General features: G+C 34.3%; 1 protein-coding gene across 9 annotated transcripts in view; it reads right to left on the bottom strand.

Annotated features, from left to right (window-relative positions):
- Positions 1 to 25,680, bottom strand: part of Tcf12 (transcription factor 12) — a 351,984-nt gene that overhangs the window by 169,721 nt on the left and 156,583 nt on the right. For all 9 annotated transcript variants that reach the window (XM_076850834.2, XM_076850837.2, XM_076850836.2 and 6 more), the window contains one exon: positions 10,669 to 10,771. In XM_076850834.2, coding sequence (XP_076706949.1) covers positions 10,669 to 10,771 — 103 coding nt within the window. The remainder of the gene's footprint in view (positions 1 to 10,668; positions 10,772 to 25,680) is intronic.

Here is a 25,680-nt window from a genome sequence, read left to right as displayed (position 1 = left end):
AATACATACATACGCTTGCAACAAATTCTTAGGAAGAGCTATATCCACTAGTGTGCTTTCATCAATTTTTGTCCTGAAATTCACTGGGACTTGGCTACTCTATGCCTCTGTTCATGGTGAGATAACACAATCCACTAAGAAGGCAACCAGGAGTCAACTCACTCCTCACCAGTTCTGCAACAGGCAAACTCCATCTTAAAAACACGCATACTACTCTAATTTATTATGCTAGTGTTTTCAAAGCAAAAGTGTGGTCCTTTTCCCTAACTATGGTACATTTAAAATGCTTTAAAACATGATTCTTTAAAGTAAGAAAATTTTAATAATGTGCTAAAGAAAAATATTCACTTCTTTTTAAACCTAGACTGATCATGTTAATTAAATCCTTCCTACTGTGTGCTTTATTAATCCTTAAAACTGTTCTCTTTCAAGGCAATCTATTATAACACTAATCAGATATATTACACGTTGTTATGCTATCATGAGAACCCATGCTGAGAAAGCTGTATTTGTACAATTTACTGGTAATTTAAGATTATTTTTCACTTTTTCCAAATATCATAACTTGTTATCCTAAGACCAGTGATCTACACACATTCTGCTTAGAAATATTAATTCTATTTGTATCTTAAATTTAAAAATATTTTCTCCATCATGTGCTACTTAGTAGCCATTCTGTATTCTTTAAAATTAACTTTCTATATACCACCACTTTACATGTTCATTTTCAATGAATAGGATATCTTAACGGCTGACTTAAGTACAATTGTGATTTATGGTAACATACAAATGATTTAAGTAAGAACAACTAATAACATTACATCAAACATTACACAAACATTCCTAGGTTTTGGGTTTAAATTAACTAGTTACAATAACAAAAACATCTAATGTCAGGACAAAAGAAATAGAAACTAATACTCTAACAGAAAAGCACAAAAAAACTACAGAGAATTATATAATCAGTCTTTAAATACCACAGACGTTAATAAGTTACCCTGTTTACAATATTAGTAAACATTACTGTGCACACTTACAACTAATCGTCCTACTGGAAATTATATATTTATATATATAAAGCACACGCGCGCGCGCACACACACACACACATTTTAAAGCCAGATGTCCCATTCCTTTCCTAAAATAGTGTGTTAGTAGCTTTACAAAAGCTGACATCTTAGCCCCTCCAGCTTTTCCCTGCTGACCCCACACACAGCAGCACAGCTACAAATGCCCTGAGAAAGAGGACCCACTGGGGAAAATTGTATTCTGCTCAGCTCTGCATGCATCAGTGGACTTTGCAGCAGATAAATATACCCCACAGCCAGATTCACTGACACAATGAAGCAAAATGGGAAATTTGAGATGTAGATTCTTGATCTTAAACCTCTTTTTAAGCAAGGGGTGATTTGTTTTTATTTCAGATTTCACATACAAAAAATTCTCCCCAAAGGACTCATCTGTATTAATCACTTGAAAAATATTTCTGAAAATCTTAAATTTGTAATGCACCAGAGTTTGTTATAATTTAACTTTTAGAGATGTTTTAGCAAAAACATTTTGAGTAGGAAGTAAGAGAGTTCCCATATACTCTCCACCTATCTACCTACATACTTATTACCTACACGCAGACATAGCCTCCTATCAACTCCCATACAAAAGTGATACATATTTTACAACTAATGAACCTATACTGACACAATGTTAATATCTGAAGTTCATAGTTTACATTAGGGTCCACTTATTGGACCCTAATTGGTTTAGACAGATGTATAAGACAGGTCTCCACCATTAAAATGTAGAGAATAGTTTCAGTGTACTAAAACTCCAGTGCTGTACTTAATCAACCTCCTTTTCCCTCCAGCACTGGCTACCACTGATTTTTTCACCGATAGTTTCCCCTTTTCCAGAATGCCATATAGTTGGAATTATATACTATATAGCCTTTTCAGATTGGCTTTTTTCACACAATAATCCACAAGATTCATCCATGTCTTTTTATGGTTTGACAGCTCATTTCTTTTTAGCACTGAATGAGATTTCATTGCCTAAATGTTCTATGGTTTGTTATTTATCCATTCACCTACTGAAGGACATCTTGGTTGCTTCCATATTTGGTAATTATAAAAAAAGTTGCTAGGGCTGGGTAAAGCACTTGCCTCACATGTGTGAGACACTGGGTTCAATCCTCAGCACCACATTAAAAAAAATAAAATAAAATAAAGATACTGTGTGTTCATCTACAGCTAAATATATATATATATATATATATATATATATATATAAATAAATCAAGCTGCTTTAAACATCTGTTTGCAGATTACCATGTGGATATAAATTTTCAACTTCTTTGAAAAAAATACCATGAACAAAAGTGCTGAATTGTACGGTAAGAGTGTATTTAGTTTTATAGGGATTTGTCAAACTGTCTTAAAAAGTGGTTCTATTATTTTGCAGTAAAATGAACAAATAAGAGATCCTGTTGTTTCACATTCTTGTCAGAATTAGGTGTTGTCAGTATTCTGGATTTGGCCTTTCTAACTGGTGTTTAGAGATAGTTCACTGTCCTTATTTTGCAATTCTCTAATGGCATATTATGTTGAATATCTACTCATAGGCTTATTTACCATCTATACATCTTGGGTGAAGTGTCCAGGTTTTTTGCCCATTATTAATCAGCTGCTAGTTTTCTCATTGGAGTTTTAATAGTTCTTTATACATTTTGGACAAAAGTCCTTTATCAGACATGTCTCTTGCAAAGACATGTAGCTTATTTTTCTCACTCTTTCAAGTAATTTTTAAGTGTGGTTTTTACATGCTCGCAGAACAAAAAACACAAGGGTACAAAATAACCTTCTTTCCCCTTTTGCCTTCTAGGAGTTCCCTTCCTAGAAGGAAATCATTGTTAATTTCTTGAATATTCTTTGAGAGATATTCTACCCAAATGCAAATGAAGCTATGTATAATTTTTCAAGTAAACTTTTTAAAGGGGAATGAGTTTAAATTTAGAGGAAAGTTTCCAAGTTAGTAGAGTTCCCATATACTTTTCAACCAGTTTCCCATTGCATTTTATATAATCAGACAATATTTGTCAAAACTAAGAAATTAACATTAGAATGTTATTGTTAACTAAACTCAAGATTTTATTAGAATTAAACTGTTTTTCCTACTAGTGTAAATTTTTTTGTTCCAACATTCAATCCCTGATCTTGTTGCATTTTGATATATTTGATTTCTAAAACATATCAGAATAAGCTTTATATGCTTCTCTGTTCTCATCCTTTTTTACTTAACCTTTCTCAGGTCTTTCTATCAATAACATAATATGACTCTGGTCATTATGTAATATACAATGTAGAGAAGATTACTGACCCTAACCAGCCCTCTAATTTATACCAGGATTGGCTTCAAACAAACAATTTTTAAAATTATATAAGTACTCATTTAATAACATTGATTTTGCTTTCTGGAACAGAAACCCTAAAATATTTGCTATCTAGCTTGCTGTAAAAGTTTTACTCAGGGACCAGAGTAAAAAATGTATGTAAGAGTTATTAATAAAATTTATAATTAACCTCTAAATACATTGATTTAATTTATTGTGAAGTGGACTTGTACTATACTTCCTTTTGTCTTACAATTCTCCAGAGCTATTCTCAAAGTGAAAAACAAGTATATAATAGAAGAATGACTGTAGAACCACCAAACCATACCACATGGCAATAATACCCCAAAATACATTTTCCAAGAGGAAAGAATTATGTAAAAACTCAATAAACAGGGCTGGGGATGTGGCTCAAGCAGTAGCGCGCTCGCCTGGCATGAGCATGGCGATGGGTTCGATCCTCAGCACCACATAAAAAAAAAATAAAGATGTTGTGTCCACCAAAACTGAAAAATAAATATTAAAAAATTCTCTCTCTTAAAAAAAACCTCAATAAACAGATATAATACATATGCAAATGCATGTGTCTGTGCTTGTAGGTATCAAAAAGTCCTAAATACAGATAAAATAGCAAGTTATAAAAACCTAAAACCATATAAAAATGCCACTAACCAACAAAATATATAGTGGAAGTCACACAAAAAAGTGGTCTATGAGAAGTAAAGACTGAATTTTGTATGCAAAAATAAATAAGTTGAGATGTGATGGAGATTACAAAAAATGGTAGATTAACACTCCAAATAACTGCTTCACTTAAAATGTAAGGCCTATTAAACAGCAAAACAACAACAAACAAACAAACAAACAAAAAACACAGAAATAAAGGATCAAAATGCAATGAATATTTTCCAACAGTAATACTTTTATAATTTAAACCTAAGCAATTCAATGTGTTTTCAAAAATTCACTATTATTTCGTCCCTAATTAAAACTTACATAAACACTGTGACTACCAATCAAGCTAATACTAACGCTTACTTTGAAAAAGGTTCCAGCATTTTCAGAATATAGGGAGTACCACCAGCCCCCCTCCTACTGCATCCACTCCTTATGACAACCATATTATTTCTCAACACTCTCGAATAAAGAACCATTCAGATGACTTCTAAGGCCCATTCCAGTTTGAACATTATTAGTTATGTAAGCAATTATTTCTCAGAAAACCTTTATTCAATGATGCAGGCTTCATCATTACAACTACAAGCAGTGAAACTTAAATTTTTTCACATAGAAAGTGTGACCTGATAATGCTCCTTTAGGAGCATTTTTAATTCTGAATTAAAATAGTGTCCCAAATTTTCAACTGTTTACCATGGTGGTATTCTCAAATTCTAGCATTTAACTAAATTATAAAGGCTACAAAAGTTCCTTAAGATTTTGTTTTCTAATAATCAAGGAGCCACAGAGCCTGTCATCTACCCCATTACAGACAACTTTTAACAGCCTCAGTTAAGAGTTTATGTTCACCTGGATAGAATTACAAACAATGGAAAGATTCAGGGAAGAAGAACCTATCAGTTCTATACCCCTAGATCATTAGAAAACAGTAAAGACTAGTAACTACTCTTCTCATGGACTATGCAATAAATTAAAGAATAAAGGTGGTCCTTCATAATTTAGTCTATACAGTTACTAGTCTGAAGGTTCCAAAAATTAAGGTAACATTGTTACTTCATGAAAATATTCATTAGACCATAAAAACAACGGTGAAATATTCCCCACAGGTAATATGGTTGTCTTAAGCCAGAGTTTGTGGAACTGTTGGTCAAACTCTTGCTAAATATCCCATAATACATAGCAAATACAAAAGATATATTTAAAGTGAATATCATGCAAAAGACTCAAGATTTTATGACATCCATGAAAATGATGTAATTAGTTACAAAGTCATTTGACAGATTATGATCTGAGTCAGTTAAATAACTAAGGAAAAAATTAAGATTCAAAGGTGAAGTAATGAACATATATAGTACTGTACACTTTTCTGGGGAAAAGGAAATCACTGGTGGGGTGCAGCTCTGTGGTATTTGCTGTGTAAGACTCTGGGTTTAATCCCTAGTCCTAGACGAAAAACAAAACAAACCTTCCCAAAGGTAATGATTAAGTAGTCTGTTAATATCATGACCTGGTAGATATTATATAATAACATAATTTATATCAATATTGTTATTTTCTTATTTTAGTTTTATTTTCAAATAAAACATTTCCCTGGTATTTTCTAACATCTTGGTTACTCTTTTAAGAAATTCAATCCAGGACTAATAACCCCCAGATAGAAGGGATCTACATCTATACAAGGGTGCTCTAGAAAACAAGGCATCAGTCCTAGTTTGGATTTTTCCCAGATCAGGTCATCTCTGGCTCACAGGAATGACTTAGGAAAGAATGAACCTCAAAGAGTTGGAGGTAAAGCTCAGTGGTAGAGCATCTGTATAGCACATGCGAGACCCTGGGTTCCCCTCCAGCACTAAAAAAGGAAGGAAGAAAGGCAGGAAAAGAAGGTAGAGGGGGAAGGGAAAATAAATGAAAAAAGAGAAAGGATATCAAAAGTTATCAGAGTCTGCCTTTCAGAGTATAGAGGCTGGGTAGGGTTATTAAAAAAAGATAACACCAGGAAGAGTATTATATATAAAATGCATAATGTCCCTGAAAGAAAACATTCCATGGTACTAAGAAATAAGGTATCATGTACTACAGCAGGCAGAAAAGATAATTTGGAGCAATTTGGAAAGACTGAAATTAAGAATCTAAAAGGAGAATGAAAGAGACCAGAACATCATCTATCCTTCTTCATTTTTCAAATTCCCTTTGCTTGGTCCAAATTTGTTTCTCTATAGTTATAATTCATCTTTTCAATAGCCACTTATCAAGTGAAAAAAGGATTTTTTTTTTTTTTTTTTTTTGGTGTGGTCCTAGAGATTGAAAATGGTTGGGAGAGAAGTCTACCATGGTTATCTATTTTCATTATCTCATCTAACAAAGGAATTTCATGTATATCAAAGTTAGACATCTTTAAAGGTAGAATTTTACTGTGTTTTTGACATTCTAAAAATGGTAATTTTATTTTTTTTTGTAATTCTGGGAGACTTCTAGATTTATCATAAATAATAGTTCAGGCAGTATCTAATATGTAAGGTTTTTTCTTGAAATTTGTTTGTTTGAAATACTCAACACACAGGAAAAAATATATAGGAATATATACTGAGTACACAGAAAAATATATGAGATAAATGAATTTAAATTCCCAGAAAAGTCCACAAAAACCTATTTAACCTACAATTAAATGGAAATAAAACAGTAGTTTTGTTACCAGAGGGGCCCTTTAATTCCTGAGGTAGAGAATGGAACTGAGCAAAGATATTCTAGCAGCAATGTGAAGGGGCAGCTGGTTTGTTTATAAGTCAAATATCTGTAAGTAGAGATTTACTGATTAGAAACCATCTATTAAATTAACTAAAATATCTATCTAAAGTGAGTTATAAAACATACATAGCAAACACACACAGAGCAATTCCAAAGTACTGTTATTTTATCATTTATTTATTTATTTGTTTTGTCCTTCATACGACCAAGAATATTTTCCAGTAGTGTGTGCCATGGAAAACTAGTTTCCTAGAAGCTAATGATCCTTTTTACAAAAGACTTTTATGTAGCATATGAAATTGGAATGCAGCGGACTACTACAAGCAAAGTTAAATAGCTTTTTCTTTTTTCAGTCTTTAACATACAATTTGTACTTCTAAGGGGGGACAGCTGAGATAAAATATATAATAATGTCAAAAGTTATTTCATTATGTGAACTTTTTTGATGGTCATCTTTCAAAACCATTGTCTTCATAATTATGATTAAGGAAAATGCTGAGCTAGTAAAAAACTTAGAAATGAATTATATAACAGAATTTGCTCCTATGTTCAATTAATGAGTTGGTCCTATCATCACCACAAACATAATTGATTACCAACACGTAAAGCAAAACAAGTCTTATAGAAATTAATAAGGGGATCAAAAGTGTAGAAATGGGCAAAAGCTAGAAGAGGGTAGAAAAAGACCAGGCTATTTGGTGATAATTCTGTAGTTCACTTTTATGGTCAAGGTTTTTGCACAAAGTTTTAATATAACACAGAGCTGTTTGATGCTAAGAACAGACTTATTTCACTAAAAAGACAAGCCATACCATATTGACAAATCAATAGGATAATTCTGGAATTCATAAAAAGAAACACTAATCCAGCATAGTAATTTTTGACTTTCAATAAAACACTTCAAATATCTAAATGAATATAGAAATGTACTTTCTGTGGCAAACTGTTCATTACTGAATCATTATCAACCCCTGTTAGACAAAATTTCTCATTTTTGTAATGCATAAAATCATTAAAGTGTTTGAAAGCTCCATCATGAAAGACAATGGCACTTTATAATCCACTATTTCTTCAGGCAAATGTGCTTATGGCTGAACTTAATACTCAAAAAATAACAACATTTGCTAGATGTATGATTCCGCACATAACACTTAATAGTTTTTTTACATGATGACAGCAGTGATAAAATGTGTTACTGCTTTACTATTAGCTTTAAGTGTTTCTGAGCATTCATCATTCACCATACCACCCCCAAGTGTTACCTGTTGTGACAATTAGGAATCAGCAGTTCAAATGCTTCTAATACTGCCAGACACATATCATCGAAGCTTTAATTCAGGCTTTCGATCTGAAACTCCCTTTAACTATCAAACAGCTAGAAAAGTGAATCTATTTATTTAAACCCTGTCTAATACTGTAAGCACATATGTTTGGGAATCCAACAGTTCAATTACTTTGGTTCACATCAAGTTAGATTGCCTATTGCTGTACAGAGCTGCACTTGCCATTTAAGAGACATTCATTTCTAAAAGCAAGCTACTACCATGCAGAATGCTTACAGTAAGTCATTCTATTGAAGTACTCATTTAATCATTTTTCTTGAAAATAAAAAGAAATGAGCATGGTAAACCAAGACCTTTCCAAGTGCCAGACAAACCCTTTTGAATATATCTGCTTAATCATTTCAGGGTTACTTCTCCCTTTTTAATATGTAAATAAATCCTTTCAAAGTAGGTATAGTTAAAACATGCAACCAAAATCTATGGTCTGATTTTGATAGTTAAATCTATTTGATCAACTAAACAAGGTAATTCCAATAATTATTTGAAAACTGAAGAAAGAAACAGGCACATGTTCATAATTGTTCCAAATGAGAAAATGTTACCTCAAACTGAATTTCAGATACACTTTTTACAGTATTATAGTCAAGAGCTGCTTATAAGACTGGCATGCATAATACCTCCCGAACTATATTTGATTCCTACATTTGTCCCCCACAATTTTAATAGTCACCTTAGCTCTCAGTTTTCTGGTGATGCAATTCTATTGGGTCTAAGAGTCATCTCTGTGAGCAACAAATAAAGGTAAGAACATAAATAGAAAAGGGGCAATTTCTTATTTTTCACAATGCAGAGTGATACCCTCAATAAGAAAGCTTAGTTCAATGCTAATTTACAAAAACATTGATTTTAACTTGCCCTACTATATTTAATATAAATTAAATACTACTTGGGGTCAAGTTAAAATGCAAAAGGAATTTATTTGGAGGGTCTAGTCTATTTTACTTTGATGGCAAACTCAGTAAATTTTTTTTAAAAAAACTGTTTTCCATGACCAAATCATTATTTTGTTTTAAATTTAACTTTGATTTTTACCTGGAATAATATATTTAATGCCATGATTTTCATTTGTGCTTATGTTGAAACAAACTGTGATTTTAAACCCAAGTTTTACTGCTTATTAGATTTTTTTTACTCGTGTCACACTCAATGATTCTGGTTTTAAACTGTCAACTGCCTTAGGCAAAATACACACTAGAACATCAGACTTTGTCTTCTAAACACTACAGATGATAGAAGAAAGAAACAAAGACTGTTCAGAGCAAAACCATTTAGAAAGAATCTGCAGACCACCAGGATTTTGGATTTGGGTAATCCACTTAGATTAGCACGACTGTGTCTCAAAAGAACAATTCTAAGATCACAATATAGGTCATGTCCTTAAGAAACAGAATAAGTAATGAAATCAATGTCAATTACACAATCCTTCCATATTTACATGACACCAATGACAATCAGTAAAACAGATTAAATAAAGCCTTTGTAATGTGCTCAGCCACAGCACTAGCAAAAAGAAAAATAACATCATGAAACATACAGACTCTTTTGAATCCAGTTTTGAAAAAAAGGTCAAATTACTGCTTATTTAAAAAGAAGAAGAAGAAGGAGCTGGGGTTGTGGCTCAGTGTGAGGTAGCACCACATAAAAAAATGAATGAATGAATGAAATAATAAAATAAAGGTATTATGTCCATGTACAAATAATATTATATATATTTGTATATATAATATAAAGCATTCATATATATATGTATGTATATGTATATGGATATGAATGAATACTATCCAAACTGGGAAAAAAAACCAAAACTTGGGCTTATTTCAGACCAAACAACAATAAACTTTCATTTGAGAATGACGGGGGTGGGGGTGGGGGATATGTTCTGCAAGCAGCAGGGAGAGAGGAAGAATGAAAACCATAAAGGTTTTGCCAAAACATAAATATCAGGTTTAAGTGATAGGTCTTACTCTGCAAAGTACATTTCACTTTTGCAGACCAAACTTTTAAGCATCCTCAACATGAATTAAAGTGCTTAACACAATCTCTACAATAACTAAGCATACCATTAGCTTTTAATCAAACAGTGCCAAATATTACTCATATTGTCAAATATGAGTAAAATCTGCCTAAAATCACTGTTCTGTCATATTTTTAATTACCACATACATACAACTATTAAGACAAACAGTAAATTACAAGCACCCCTGAAATAATGCTTACCACCTGCCCCAGAAAACAGAAAATATGCAATGCTTTGAGGTAACACAGACAATGTCAAAAGTGAGTTAAAATACTGTTATTTTCTTTTTGATACCAATAACAAGAGTGCATTATCTATAAGAAGATTCCAAATTTTGGGATGCTGTTCTTCAAGCTGAACCTAAACAGGAAAGCCCTAGAAGCCTCTAGAAACTCAGAAAATTTGTTCGGGATACTTACGTGTCCTTCTTGAACAAGGGAATTAAAAATTTCTCTGACCACAGGGACTTTGAGAATACTTGCAGAGAATCACCAACTTACCCATCAGATTTGAGTTCATGAAAGGTGTTGGGGACAAGCCTTCATGGGCCCCTAATCGACTGTCATTCAAGTGATCACTGTAATGAGGGCTGTCTGTAAAACCCTAGGGGGGAAAAAGACCAGAGTATTAAAGAGATTATTTGGTAGTACTAACTGAGCATAAAGACACTCACCTAATTAATACATAGACTTACAAATAGTTATTCCTAACCAAGATCCTCATTTATCATTTAAAAGCAGAATAGCATAGTATTCCTTTTACTCCTCCTCTTAAGGTTTTAAAGTTAAAAAAATTATTGATTGATCTTAAAGAAAAGTTAAGTTTCTGTAAACAAAACACCATAAACCCAATGTTTTAATCAGTGCTTCTGACAAGAGGAGCTATCAAAATTCTATAAACTATTACTAAAATTATCTTTATGATCTCATTACATTCAAAAGGAGAGTTCTATGGATCATTCAATTCTTATAAATTAGAAAAATGATTATCACTATTCTTTCTCTGCTCTTGCACCTTATGAACAAAGGATTGGGCAATTAGTGTTATCTAAAATACTAAAAATAACCACAATCAGTATATTGGGAATAAATTCTTTCCTAAATGGCAAACAATTATTTAACAAGAAAGGTCTGTTTATATTTCTTTTACTATTTGCATAACAAGTAGAAACTTAACTAAGTAAAAAAAATAAATATAACTGACTTAAATGCTTAAGTTTGAAAAAAGAAATTGCAAACACTATGAAGACAATAAAGCTAATGCTATCATTTCACTCAGCTATTACTAAATTTCTCTTTATAGCTTACCAGATTTTCTAAAAGCAAAACACGGGCAAGATAAAGTTTACAAAATCCCTATTAATGAAAAACTCCTGCTTCTCAGACTCTTACACAAAGTATAGTATCACCTCCAAAATCATATTGATTCTAAATAAGTATTTGAATAACAGTTAATTGAAAATGCAGATGATACCTATCCCTTTGCCAATTTAAAACCACATAGTAAAGATTAAAAAAAAAAAAAAAAACTTAGAAGAGGCCCAAGTAAGAGAGAAAATTGCTCTGCCTCACAGAAACCAGAAACCACCCAGAATCCCCTGGGACTATAAAATCAGTCACTGAACATTTATCATCATCCAAACTGCAGGCTAACATTCAAGAAGACATTAATGGGGCTAAAACAGGCCTCACTATCTTTGTAAGCATGTTCACAGTTCAACCAAAGGGCTAGGAACCAAGAGCTAAGTAACTATCAAATCATTACAACTGCTTATAGGATGCATGTCACAACTCCTTCTGCCATGCAGTTTTAAAACTATTCTTCTGAGGGTGCTAACTCCCAAATGAATCTCTGTTTCATTTCTATCTTCTTTAGAATTACTGATAACACATGTGACAAACATAAGAAGTATGTGGGTAAGATTTACAACTTGGTAATGACCACAAGGGTGCCCTCAAAAACCACAAACCTAGTCCCAAATGGGACAGCCAAAAGCAGCAGAAGCTGTATACAAAATAGGATGGTTTCCAGAAAGACACTCCATGAAGTTTACTTTTATTCTTAAAATGAACTTGCAAGTGTCTGGATATTCCTTCTGATACCCATTCTTAGCCACAAGGTCAAAATAATGCAACAAAATCTATGAAACACTTACTGAAATAATGCTTATTATCATAAACAATATTACCCTAGAAAAATGCTAACTGCAATGTGTTTGTACATCAACTAATTGTTCACAGTACATTTGAAAGCCAAAGGTTAATTAAATGATTATGTTCTCAGCATTCCTCAATTTTACTTCTCTTCATTCTAGTATAGTAAAAGAGCTTTCTTTTCCTTTCACAACTATAAAAACACTGAAGTTGACTTACAATTATTTCCTAAAGCACCTGCAAACAAATAATCTGTTTTAGATACATATTTATGATCTGTCAAATTATTATACATAGTTTATTAACTTTACAGATTATCATTTAACATGGCTGACTTTCTGTCCCCAGACCAAAGAATACAATAAATATTTAACTTTCAACCATACAAAAATATAGTAAATACCGTCCTTTATTCACACACAACCACATATTACAGGAAATAGAACAGAATTTACTACAATATTATTTCCCAGCAATCAACTGTTTGACAATTCCACATGTAAAATCTTGAACTGGCATGGTACATCCCAGAGTAGCAGTCAAAAGTATGAGCTTTTTTTCCTTTACATATAAGATTTGAATATGAGCCCTCAATAACTGTCATTTAATTTATTATATGCAAATACTATTTAAAAAATATTTTTAGTTGTAGCTGGACAAAATACATTTATTTATTTGTTCGTTTGTTTATTTATTTATTTTTATATGGTATTGAGGATTGAACCCATTGCCTCACATGTGCTAGGCAAGCACTTTACCGCTAAGTCACAACCCCAGACCATATATGCACATACTATTAATTCATATATTAAAAAATAAGGCATAATTGCCAGATTTAAAATAAATATTAATAGAAATTTAAACAGTACCCCCTCACATATTTGAGGCTCATCTTAATGAATACATTTTCCTTTAAAATCTATTGCCTAAGAGGCAAGAAAGAAATAGTTCTTCGTCTACAAGTGCAAGCTGCTACTGGAGAAGGGAACAAAGAGACAGGACTCAGAAATGCCTGTCATAGTATTAGACCAAAACATCACTTCAAAGTCTATTTGAGATTACTCATTATCCATATTCTACAAAGTAGTTGTGATCCTACCTTGAATATAACTTTTAGTGAGCCAAGATGAATACTTAGAAATAATTTACAAAGATTACCATAGGCCACATTTTTACTGTCAGTTCTAGAAAGATCCATAAATATCTATTAGCTTGTTAATGAATCATCCAGCTGGATGATACCTAGAGCAGTGCTTTGCAAACTTGAAGAATCCTACCCCACAACACAGACTTTGTTAAAATGCATGTTAAGATGTATAAGGTTGGAAATGGGGCCTGAGATGCATTTCTAAAGGGTAAGTTGATACTGCTAGTTCATGGATAACATTTCTAATAGCAAGAACTTAAGACAGTATGGAAATAAAGATCTCTTTCATATACGGAAGAGAAATGCTATGGTTTGGATATGAAGTATCCTCCAAAATCTCTGTTAATGCAGGAATGTTCAGAGGTGAAATGATTGGACTGTGAGAGCTGTAACCTAGTCAGTTCATTCTACTTTGAATGAACTAAATGGTAATTGTAGACAGGTGGACCGAGGCTAGTCTATCTGCTTTCTGGCACCATGAGCTGAACAGTTTTCTGCCATGATATTCTGCCTCACCTCAGGAACAGAGGAATGCTGTCAGCCTACACTTCCCCATTGAAACTGTGAGCCCAAATAACACTTCTGTCTTCTAAGTTGTTCTCCTTGGGTATTTTGGTCACAGCCATGGAAGCCTGACCATGTGATTCAGAAGCCTTTGGAGCTGGTTTGTGAGAGAAGTTTGCAAAAGTATGAAGATGCAGGCTGGAGAAGCCTTAGAATTTTTTTAAGTAGACCTTATAAAACATCAAAATGCAGACAGTAGAGCTGGGGTTGTAGTTCAGTGGTAGAGCACTTGCCTTGCAAGCTTGAGGACAATCCTCAGCACCACATAAAAATAAATAAATAAAAATATGGTGTCCATTTACAAGTTAAAATTTTTTTTAAATAAAGATGGTAAAGACTGTGCAGAAAATATGATTTTACTGTGAATTGGACTAGAGGCCATTCATGTTACATTCTAGCAAAAAACTTGTCTATGTTTTGTACACGTTCTTAGATGGTGTGATGCTGAATTTTAAAATGATGCACTCATTATTCTGGTAGAGAAAAATTTAAGGCTGCACAGCATTCAGTCAGTGGCATGGATTTTGCTGGTAGTTTTTAGCCAGGTTTATTGTAAGAAAAAGGAGCAGAAAACAGAGCTGAAGGATTTTTAAAATAATGTTATTGTATTATTTATTTATTTAATATGGCGCTGAGGCTCAAATCCAGTGCTCACACATGCTAGGCAAGCACTCTACCACTGAGCTACAGCCCCAGCCCTGAACTGAAGAATTTTTAATTTTTTTATTTGTCCTAATTAATTATCCCACACAGTAGTGTACATTTTGACACATCATATATAAATGAAGTATAACTTCTCATTCTGCTGTTTGTACATAATGTAGAGTCATGTAATTCTACACGCACATAGGATAATAATGTCCTATTTAATCTATTAACATTCCTACCCCCATACCCTCTCCCCTTCCTTCACTCTTCTCTGTCTAATCCAAAATATATCAGAGAAAACATTTGTCCTTTGGTTCTTTGAGACTGGATTACTTCATTTAGCATGATATTCTCCATTCTCCAGTTCCATCTATTTACCAGCAAATGCCATAATTTCATTCTTCTTTAAGCCTGAGAAATATTCCATTGGATATATGCCACAATTTCTTTACCTACTCAGCTGTGGAAGGGTACCTAGTTTGGTCCCATAATTTAGATTTTGTGAATTAAGCTGCCATAAACATTGATGTGGCTCTATCGCCACAGTACGCTGATTTTAAATTCTTTGGGATTATGCTGAAAAGTGGGATAACAGGGTCAAATGGTGGTTCCATTTCAAGTTTTTCTGAGGAATCTCCATACTGCTTTCCATAGAATTTGCACCAATTTGCAGTCCCACCAACAATGTATCAGTGTACCTTTTCCCCCACATCCTTGCTAACATTTATTGTTGCTTGTATTCATGATAATTGCCATTCCAACTGGAGTGAAATTAAATTTCAGTGTGTTTTGATTTCCATTTCTCTAATTGCTAGAAATGTTGAATATTTTTTCAAATATTTGTTGACTGATTGTATTTCTTCTTCTGTGAAGTGTCTGTTCGGTTCCTTCGCCCATTTATTGATTGGATTATTTGTTTTTTTGGTATTGAGTTTTTTGAGTTCTTTATATATCCTGGATATTAATACTCTGGGATGCATGTGGTAATTATTTTCTCCCATTCTGTAGGCTGAGCTGAAAGATTTTTAAAACTTGCAGATTTGGCCAGAAAAGTGTTTGTAAGACTGGGGTCATACAAGGTCTGCTTGTTATAGAAATTACAGTCATGACAGAGATGCTAAGTAGTTTACACAGAGAAAAAGGTAAGAACGGCTTGAGGACCTCTCAGGAATTTCTAAGACCACATCCACTCAAGGGCCTGAAAGAAAAATTCCTTTGAGAACCCAGTGCACCACCTCCCTTGAACAGGTCAGGCCTAGGCAGTTGTTTTAAGCTTCTCAGAGGCCACTGCAGATGTGATACCCGGGGACCCAGCTACCATGTGAGCTGGCAGCAGACCTTGGTGTCACTGCTTGGTGCTGCTTCTTCAGGAATGCAGAATGCTGTACTTAAGAGGTCACAGAGGCACCCACTGAGATTTTAAGGAAGGTCTTTGATAAAGGAGGCCAGGCAATAAGTAAGAGGGTCAGAATCTCCAGAGACAACCCATACATGGTGAGGTATGAAACTGTGTAGGTAAAACCAAAGCTGAAACAGAGACCCCAGGAGTTAAGAGATGCCAGTAACATACACTGTCTGACAAAGATAGCTGTATGCAGCAGAGATAGCCAGACTGAAAAAGAGAGGTCGTGTGGGCTGTAACCATCATGGTCAAAGGGATAGGGCTGTCCAAGCCCTTTAGAGAGCATCTCAACACCATGTTTCCTAGATTGTGCATGTGACATTACAAGATCTGTTTGCCTAGCTGGGTTTTGGTCTTGTTTTGGTCACATCCTGTCTTCCTATGCCTATATTCTCCCTTTGAAAAAGAAATGTTGTATATGTCACGTGTTTTTGATCTTTAAAGGGCTCACAGTCAAGAGTCTCAAGTAAAACTGAATGTGAACTTTTGGGTAATGCTAGAATTGTTAAGACTATCCAGACTCTTGGATATGAACTAAATGTATTTTACATTATGAGATAGACATAAACTTTTGGGGGCTGGGGGAGAATACCGCAGTGTGGATATGAGGTTTCCCACACAAGTTCCTATGCAAATGCAGAAACGTTCAGAGGTGAAATGACTGGACTGTGAGAGCTGAAACCTAATCAATTCATCCTTCTTTGAAAGGACTAACTGGGTGGTAACTGAAAACAGGTGGGATGTGGCTCGAGGAGATGGGTCACAAGGGTTGTGCCCTGGAAAGGTTCATCTTCCCTGTGGCTTCTCAGCTTCCTGGCTACTATTAACAATGCAAAGTGCTCTACCATCATTTCCTTCCCCCATGATACTCTGCCTCACCTCAGCCCCAAAGTGAGCTGTCCATGAACTGAACCTCTGAAACTGTGAACCAAAATAAACTTTTCCTCTTCTAATTTGCTGTTTTCAGGTATTTTGGTCCCCGCCCGCCCCCCCAAAAAAACCTGACTAACTCAAGAGAAATTCAAGCATAAACAGGGATCCCTTCCAAGCTCCACCCCAGAACCACATTAAAACAATACAAATTTCCAGATAAGCAAAATGTAGAAAGAAAATCCAAAGTGATTAGAATAGCAAAATAGCCTAGCATGTGTGAGACACTGGGTTCAATCCTAAGCACCACATAAATAAATAAAATAAAGTTATTTAAAAGAAAGGATAATTCCTAATTGAAAAATAACATAAAGGCAAAGCAATACTATCGGAATCATTTATTAGACGAGTTTCTCAGTATGCTATTGACCACAAAAAAAATATATCCTGTTCTGATCTCATGATAAAAATTAAAAGCACTTTGCAGGCACTGTGCTGCACTCCTGTAATCCCAGCTACTCAGGAGGCTGAGGTAGAAGAATCTCAAGTTTGAGGCCAACCTCCACAACTTAGCAAGACCCTATCTCAAAAATAAAAATATTTGTAGAACTGGGATATAGTTCAGTGGTAGAGTTCTTGCCTAACAACAGTGAGCCCCAGTGTTCAATCTCTAGTATGAAGGAAGAAAGAAGGGAAGGAACAGAAGAGGGAAAAACACTAAAGAGATTAATAATCAATGAAATCATTATAATAAAATTGATAGAGAAATTTAAATTTATAACTCAGGTTCATTTGTGAGTATGTAACACTTCATAAATGCTTTGATATTATGAAATGTGTTCTATAAAAAGCATTTCACACTTCTGTCTAGGCTCATTTTATGGTGCAAGAAATTTAGAAACATTAATCCCTGCTATACTATGACAGTAGACCCCAAGTGATCAATCAAAGCTGCTTCCATATTTAAACTAGCACATAATCAAGTATTTTTTTCCATCACAAAATGAAAAAAAAAAAAAGACCCATATCAATAATCTAGCTCTATTTATTTTATTTGGTATTTTATAGAAGTAAAACATATGATCTTTTCCCTTCTGTCTGAGATGAGGTCCCACTAAATTGCCCAGGATGGCCTTAAATTTCTGGGTTCAAGTATTCTCCCACCTCAGGATTTCCTGGGCTGGGATTACAGGCATATGGCCATTATTCCTGGGTTAATTTGGAAGAAGTGAGTTTACTGTATAATGAGCCCATGAAGGGCTTAACCACTGACCCACATCCCCAACACTTTTCATTTTTTATTTTGAAACAGGGTCTTGCTAAGTTGCACAGGCCCTCACTAAACTGCTGAGGCTGGTCTTGAATTTGTGAACCTTCTACCTCAGGTTCCTGAGTCACTGGGATTACAGGCATTTTACACCTGGGGTTATGTTTTTAAATAGCTCATTTAAAAAAATTATTTCACCCAGCCCATAAGAAAAGTGTAACCAGCATTTAAAAAAATTTTTTTTGTATGAAAACAATTGTCTAAATTCTATTTTAGAATATTCTAATACTTTTCAATATTGGAAAGGGAAGGGAAAAAAGACTTTTTCAATAAAGATATACTTTCCCAGAAATGCTTTCCCTGATCCTAACCTGACCAAATCAGGTTAGCTCATTCTATGCTCCCTAGGCAGTAAGCATTTTCATCACACTCCTGTTCACACTTCTTAAAATTGCATATTTAATTATCCGCTTAAATTATGCTACAATTATCTGTTATAATTGCATAGTACAGCATAGTAGAAATGTGGATTTTTTTGGAGCCAGACTGGCAGATCTGAACTCCACCTTTGCTACATACTAGCTGTTTGACTTGGAGCAAATTAATCTTTCTTGCCTATGTTTCCTTGTTTGTATAATAGGGATAATAATACTACCCTAGCCTTACAGGAGGTTGCAAAAGGATTAAATGAGTTAATATATGTTACACTTAAGTTCCCAGAACATAGAAAACACATAATAAATGCTAGCCATTATCATTCCAGCTACAGATTATTATATCTTGCAATTCTAAGTGGGCAGGGACCATGTCTGGTTTTTCTTTTTTCACAACTGAATTATCAGAACAATGTCTGGCACATACACGGCAAATGCTCAATAAATGACAGAGGGAGGGAGTTTTCAACTGTTAAATCTTTAAAATGCTGCAGAGCTTAAGACTCTATAAATGTTCAATCTGTTTCCTAAGAGAACAGTAGTAACTATCAGAAAGAAGGCTTATCAGGTACTAACATACCTAACTGGTTTGAACAAGTAAACAGGGACTTTTGGTTATTCCAAGAGCCAAAGGATTTTACATTAAGTTATGAAACTGAATCACCTTTAAGGGCAAAAACCAATAAAATTTGCCAAAAGCCACAGCAAGCTCCAGAGGATGCCCGAATCTCAAAGTGAGGAAAAAAAATGGAAATAAAACAAATAAGAATAAATGAAGTTTAAAAGAAAAGTATCCTTATTATAGTTATATACTTATCTCTAAGATAAATCACCAAAATAAACATCTAAACATATAAGGCTATGCTTTTTTTTTTTTTTTAAACAAAAGCTTAAAGATTGTATGGTTTAGATAAATTTCCCTCAAAGGTCCTGTATTAAAGGGTTGGTCCCAGCTTGTGACACTATTAGGAGTTGGTGGAATCTTTAGGAGGTGGGGCCTATTAGGAGGAAATGAGATCACTGGGGTGTGCCCTTGAAAGGGACACTGGGACCATGAATGCTCCTTTTCCTCTCTCTCAGCTTCCTGGCTGCTATGAAGTAAGCAGCTTCCTCCCCGACACCTGTACTGCCTTTACACAGGCCCAAAAGTAACAGGGCTGGCAGACCACAGACTGAAAACTCCAAAACTGGGAGCCCAAATAAACCTTACAGTTGATCAGATATTTTATTATAGACAGACAGACTGTAACAGTTAACATTCCTCTGGAAAAGAGAAGTGCACTGACTTGATAACAGTTTTCTGAGATTTATGCCAAATCACTCTCAGCTCTACCACAAGTGACAAGCACGCTAATGGGTACCTTGTAGGTGATTAAGAAAAAGTATTAAACTAAGGAAGATTAAAAATGAACAATACTACAGTTAATGAGTCAGTTCTACATCTGAAAAAGCCACTTAGTAATCAGTATTTTAAGTTTCTATTATCCGTTAACCGATCAGGTGCTAATATGTAATGAACCAACTTAACAGGGAGACTTACATTTTTTATTGTATGTTTCTATTATAGCTGAACACTTCACAGTTGCAGTTTTGATATAAATTAATTTTAGTATGATTAAATAGGAAAATCTATTCAGAAAATACAATATACATGAATTTATGGTACTTGTCCAAATATTGCCAGTATACAAATTATTTTGTTGTTTGGAAGGCTATTTTTGTGATCCACTTCCAAAAACTCTTTAACGGCAAGAACAGCACAGAACTTTGGTGTATAATTAAGTGCTTAAATTTCCACTAAGATGATGAAAAATCTCGTCAGGTCCCCCCCCGCCCCCGCCCCATGAAAAAGAAATAGTTTCACAGAATTACTTTAACCCTGGACTGAAGAGAAAGTCTTGAATTGGCATAAGTAGGAGAAGGAGAATCAATAACTTTTAGAGATAGAAAGGATACTCAGATACATGAAATACTGGTGTGGAAGATTATGAAGAACTTTTGAACATGAGATACCAAATGATCACCCCAAATGTTCACTCTGTTGAGTCTTAAGTTCAGTCCATCCATGCTCACAAATTTATCTAAGTAAATGCTAATAACACCAGTAAAAGAAATCAGAGTTGATGCTTTCTTCTCTGGCCTGTAGCTTTGTGGTATTTAGTATAACAGATTTTATTTGTTTGAAGTCATTCTATATGTTGAAAAATCAAAAACAACTCTAATAGCCCTCATAGAAAAAAGGACACTTAAATAGGATGTGCAAACACACACACACACACACACACACACACACATTGAATCCAGCTGTTACATGATGTGATTTTAAAAACCTAAGAAATCATGTAGTTCATACTTACTTTGCCTACTGTATAGATGATAAAAGACTAGAAAAGTTAAATGTCTTGCGTATGATCTGTAAGTAAAGGATTGGCAAAGATGGGGTTAAGAGAGAAGCCATATACCAAATAAATTATCAATTCACAGGGGATTATAACTAACAAAGTGGCAAGTGTAGCAAGACAGATCTCATTTCACCTAACCTCAAGGTAACCTAATCAAGACTACAAGATAAACTCTGAATAACAACTGTGACTAAGAAACTCTCTTAATATTCTGCACCAGTATTCTATGTTATATCAACTATCACGTGCTTTTAAAGTTCTTGTTGAATTCTCTGAACAAATCTCTTTTTTGGTGCTTCTAAGAGACTTATTTTCAGCAAACATTTTCCATAGTGTTTATGTCCACCTTCTACATTGTTCAATTCTTTATTATATTTATATTTAAACAAATCTTAAAAGCAGAGAATGTCTTTGGGATTAAATTACAATCCTGCTTATAGATTTTGAAAGTTAATTTCAGCAAGTCAAACCTAAAGTCCTAACACAAGGTGCATGAAAAGTGTAGAATATCCTTCTACTGCAAGTACCTAAGGAAATAAAATGCTTCATTAAAAATTATTAACCAAAAAAAAAAAAATTATTAACCCAGGCTGGCCCAGATCTGCTCACAACAGGCTGCTTGGGATCCAGGTTCACAGTAGGCTGGGATCTATTCCGCCACTAGCAGATGCCCTTGAGAGCTCAACCCCCTTCACAGGACTGCCCTTTCCAATCAGCAGACAAGTGCGGAAGCTCAGACCTGGATCAGATAAGACCGAGGTCCAGAGAAGACCCCAGTTCGCTCCCTCCACAACCTCAGGGCCAAAGACTAACCCACTTCCAATTTGGGACACTACAGTCATCATGATAGCCTTCCCCACACAGTAGCCCCTACCCTTTTGACAACAGACAGGGCTTAGAAGCAGCGCATCTCAGAGAAGGCATCCCAAAGAGAGTGTAACCTCCCCACCCCCCAGTCCCATCTCTGTAAGATACTGCATCCATCTTGGGGCACCTCCATTATCATCTCCAGTTACGGAGGCTACTGCGGTCACCACCTTTAGTTGCAGTAGCATATATTGAGGGACACCAGCAGGGTTTGGAAATCCAACATCAAGTTGAGGTACAGACAATCTGCACGGATACTACAAGAATATAGGGTAGAAACTGTAATACTTCAGATCCACACTACAAGAAAGGAAGACATATAGGCAACATGAAAAAACAAGGGGGGAAAGTGCCCCGAACAAACAGGACACTAAAATAACAGAACGTATGGACAGCGAAATTGATGAAATGTCAGAGGAGTTCAGAAGGTTCATAATTAAAATGATCTGTGAATTAAAGAATGACCTAAATGAGCAAATACAAGCAAAAATTGATCATTCCAACAAAGAGATGAGAGCAAATACAGGTAGCAAAGGACTACTTCAAGAAAGAGATAGAGACTCTGAAAAAAAAAAATCAGAAATCCTTGAAATGAAGGATACAATAAACCAAATAAAAAGCTTAAGGGAAAGCATAACCAACAGACTAGATCACTTGGAAGAAAGAACATCAGATAATGAAGACAAAGTATACAAACTGGAAAAGTTGATCACATAGTGAAGAAGGTTAGAAACCATGAACAGAACACCCAAGAATTATGGGACAGCATCAAAAGAACAAATCTAAGAGTTATTGGGATACAGGAAGGCACAGAGTTTCAAACCAAAGGAATGCACAATCTCTTCAAATAGATAATAGCAGAAAATTTCCCAAGCATAAAGAATGAATTGGAAAACCAAATACAAGAGGCTTACAGGACACCAAATGTACAAAATTACAACAGATGTACACCAAGGCACATTATAATGAAAATGCCTAACATACAAAAAGAATAAGGATAGAATCTTAAAAGCCACAAGAGAGAGGAATCAGATCACATATAGGGGGAGACCAATTTGTATCTCTGCAGATTTTTCAACCCAGACCTTCAAAGCCAGGAGATCGTGGAACAACAAATACCAAGCTCTGAAAGAAAATAGATGCCAACCAAGAATCTTATATCCAGCAAATCTAAGCTTTAGATTTGATGACAAAATAAAAACTTTCTATGATAAACAGAAGTTAAAAGAATTTACAACTAGAAAGCCTGCATTACAGAACATCCTCAGCAAAATATTCCATGAAGAGGAAATGAAAAACAATGATGAAAATCAGCAGAGGGAGGGATTACACTAAGGGAAAAACTAATCAGAGGAGAAACCAAGTCACGTTAAATACCAAAAATAAACAAAAATGGCTGTCTCAATAATAACCCTAAATGTTAATGGCCTGAACTCAGACTAGCAGATTGGATTAAAAAAAAAAAAAAAAAAGACCCAACAATATGAACAATATGCTGCCTCTAAGAGACTCATCTCATAGAAAAAGACATCCACAGACTGAAGGTAAATGGTTGAGAAAAATCATACCACTCACATGGATTGTGGAAGCAAGCAGGGGTTTCCATCCTCATAGCAAATAAAGTAGACTTCAAGCTAAAGTTAATCAAAAGAAATAAAAAAGACACTACATACTGCTCAAAGGAACCATACAGCAACAAGACTTAACAATTATAAATATATATGCCCCAAACAATGGAGTGTCTACATTCATCTAACAAACTCTTCTCAAGTTCAAGAGTCAAACAGATCACAACACAATAATTTTGAGTGACTTTTAACATGCCTCTTTCACCACTAGATAGATCTTCCAAACAAAAGCTGAACAAAGAAACTATAGAACTCAATAATACAATCAATAACTTAGACATAACTAACATATATAGAATATTTCATCCTTCAAAGAGAGAATACACTTTCTTCTCAACAGCACATGGATCCTCCTCTAAAACAGACCACATATTATGCCATAAAGCAACTCTTAGCAAATATAAAAAAAGTAGAAATACTACCCTGCATTCTATCAGATCGTAATGGAATGAAATTAAAAACCAATGATGAAATAAGAAATAAAATCACTCCAACACCTGGAGACTAAATAATATGCTAGAAAGCCTGCATTACAGAACATCCTCAGCAAAATATTCCAAAAAGAGGAAATGAAAAACAATGATGAAAATCAGCAGAGGGAGGGATTACACTAAGGGAAATAATTAGAAATAATATGAATGAACAATGGGTTGCAGAAGACATCAAAGAGGAGATTAAAAAATTTTTAGAAGTGAATGAGAACACAGATACAACATATTGAAATCACTGGGACACTATGAAAGCAGTTCTAAGAGAAAAGTTCATTGCATGGAGTTCATTCCTTAAAAGAAGAAAAAGTCAATAAATTACTTAACATTACATCTCAAAGCCCTAGAAAAAGAAGAAAAAATCTACACCAAAAGCAGAAAACAGGAAATAATCAAAATCAGAAGTGAAATCAATGAAACTGAAACAAAAGAAACAACTGAAAAAATTGACAGAACAAAAAATTGGTTCTTTGAAAAAATAAATAAAACTGACAGACCCTTAGCCATGCTAATGAAGAGAAGGAAAGAGAAAACTCAAATCACCAACATACAGGATAAAAAAGAAAATATTACAACAGACACTACAGAAATACATAAGATAATTAGAAATTATTTTGAAAACTTGCATTCCAATAAAATAGAAAATATCAAAGGCATCGACAAATTTTAAAAGTCATATGATTTGCCCAGATTGAGTCAGGAATATATACACAATTTAAACAGACCATTATGAAGTGAGGAAATAGAAGAAGCCATCAAAAGCTTACCAACCAAAAAAAATCCCAGGACTGGATGAATACACAGTGGAATTCTATAAGACCTTTAAAGTAGAACTAATACCAATACTCTTCAATTTATTTTAGGAAATAAAAAAAGAGGGAGACTTCCAAACACATTCTGTGAGGTCAATATCACCCTGATTTCAAAACCAGACAAAGATACATTAAAAAAAAAAACAACAACTTCAGACCAATCTCTAATAAACATAGGTGCAAAAATTCTCAATAAAATTCTGGCAAATCAAATACAAAACATATCAAAAAAAGATCGTGCACCATGATCAAGTGGGATTCATCCCAGGGATGCAAGTTTGGTTCAACATACAGAAATCAATAAATGTAATTCATCACATCAATAGACTTAAAGAATCATAAGATCACCTCAATAGATTCAGAAAAAGAATCTGACAAAATACAGTACCCCTTCAAGTCCAAAACATCAGAAAAAGTAGGGATAACAGGAAAAAATCTCAATATCATAAAGGCTCTCTATGCTAAACCCCAGGCCAATATCATTCTAAATGGAGAAAAATTGAAGGCATTCCCTCTAAAAACTGGAACAAGACAGGGATGCCCTCTTTCACCACTTCTATTCAACACAGTTCTTGAAACACTGGCCAGAGCAATTAGATGAAAGAAATTAAAGGGATACAGTTAGGAAAAGAAGAACTCAAATTGGCATTACTTGCTGATGATATGATTCTATATACCTAGAACACCCAAAAAGTTCCACCAGAAAACTTCTAGATCGAGTACATGAATTCTGCAACATAGCAGGATATAAAATCAATACTCATAAATCAAATGCATTTCTGTATATCAGTGACAAACCCACAGAAAGGGAAATGAAAAAAACTACCACC

The sequence above is a fragment of the Callospermophilus lateralis genome, chromosome 3 (genome assembly GCF_048772815.1).
Source record: "Callospermophilus lateralis isolate mCalLat2 chromosome 3, mCalLat2.hap1, whole genome shotgun sequence".
NCBI classification, from domain to species: Eukaryota; Metazoa; Chordata; class Mammalia; order Rodentia; family Sciuridae; genus Callospermophilus; species Callospermophilus lateralis.
Note: the sequence above shows the minus strand (reverse complement) of the source record. Positions and strands in the feature narration are given on the sequence as shown.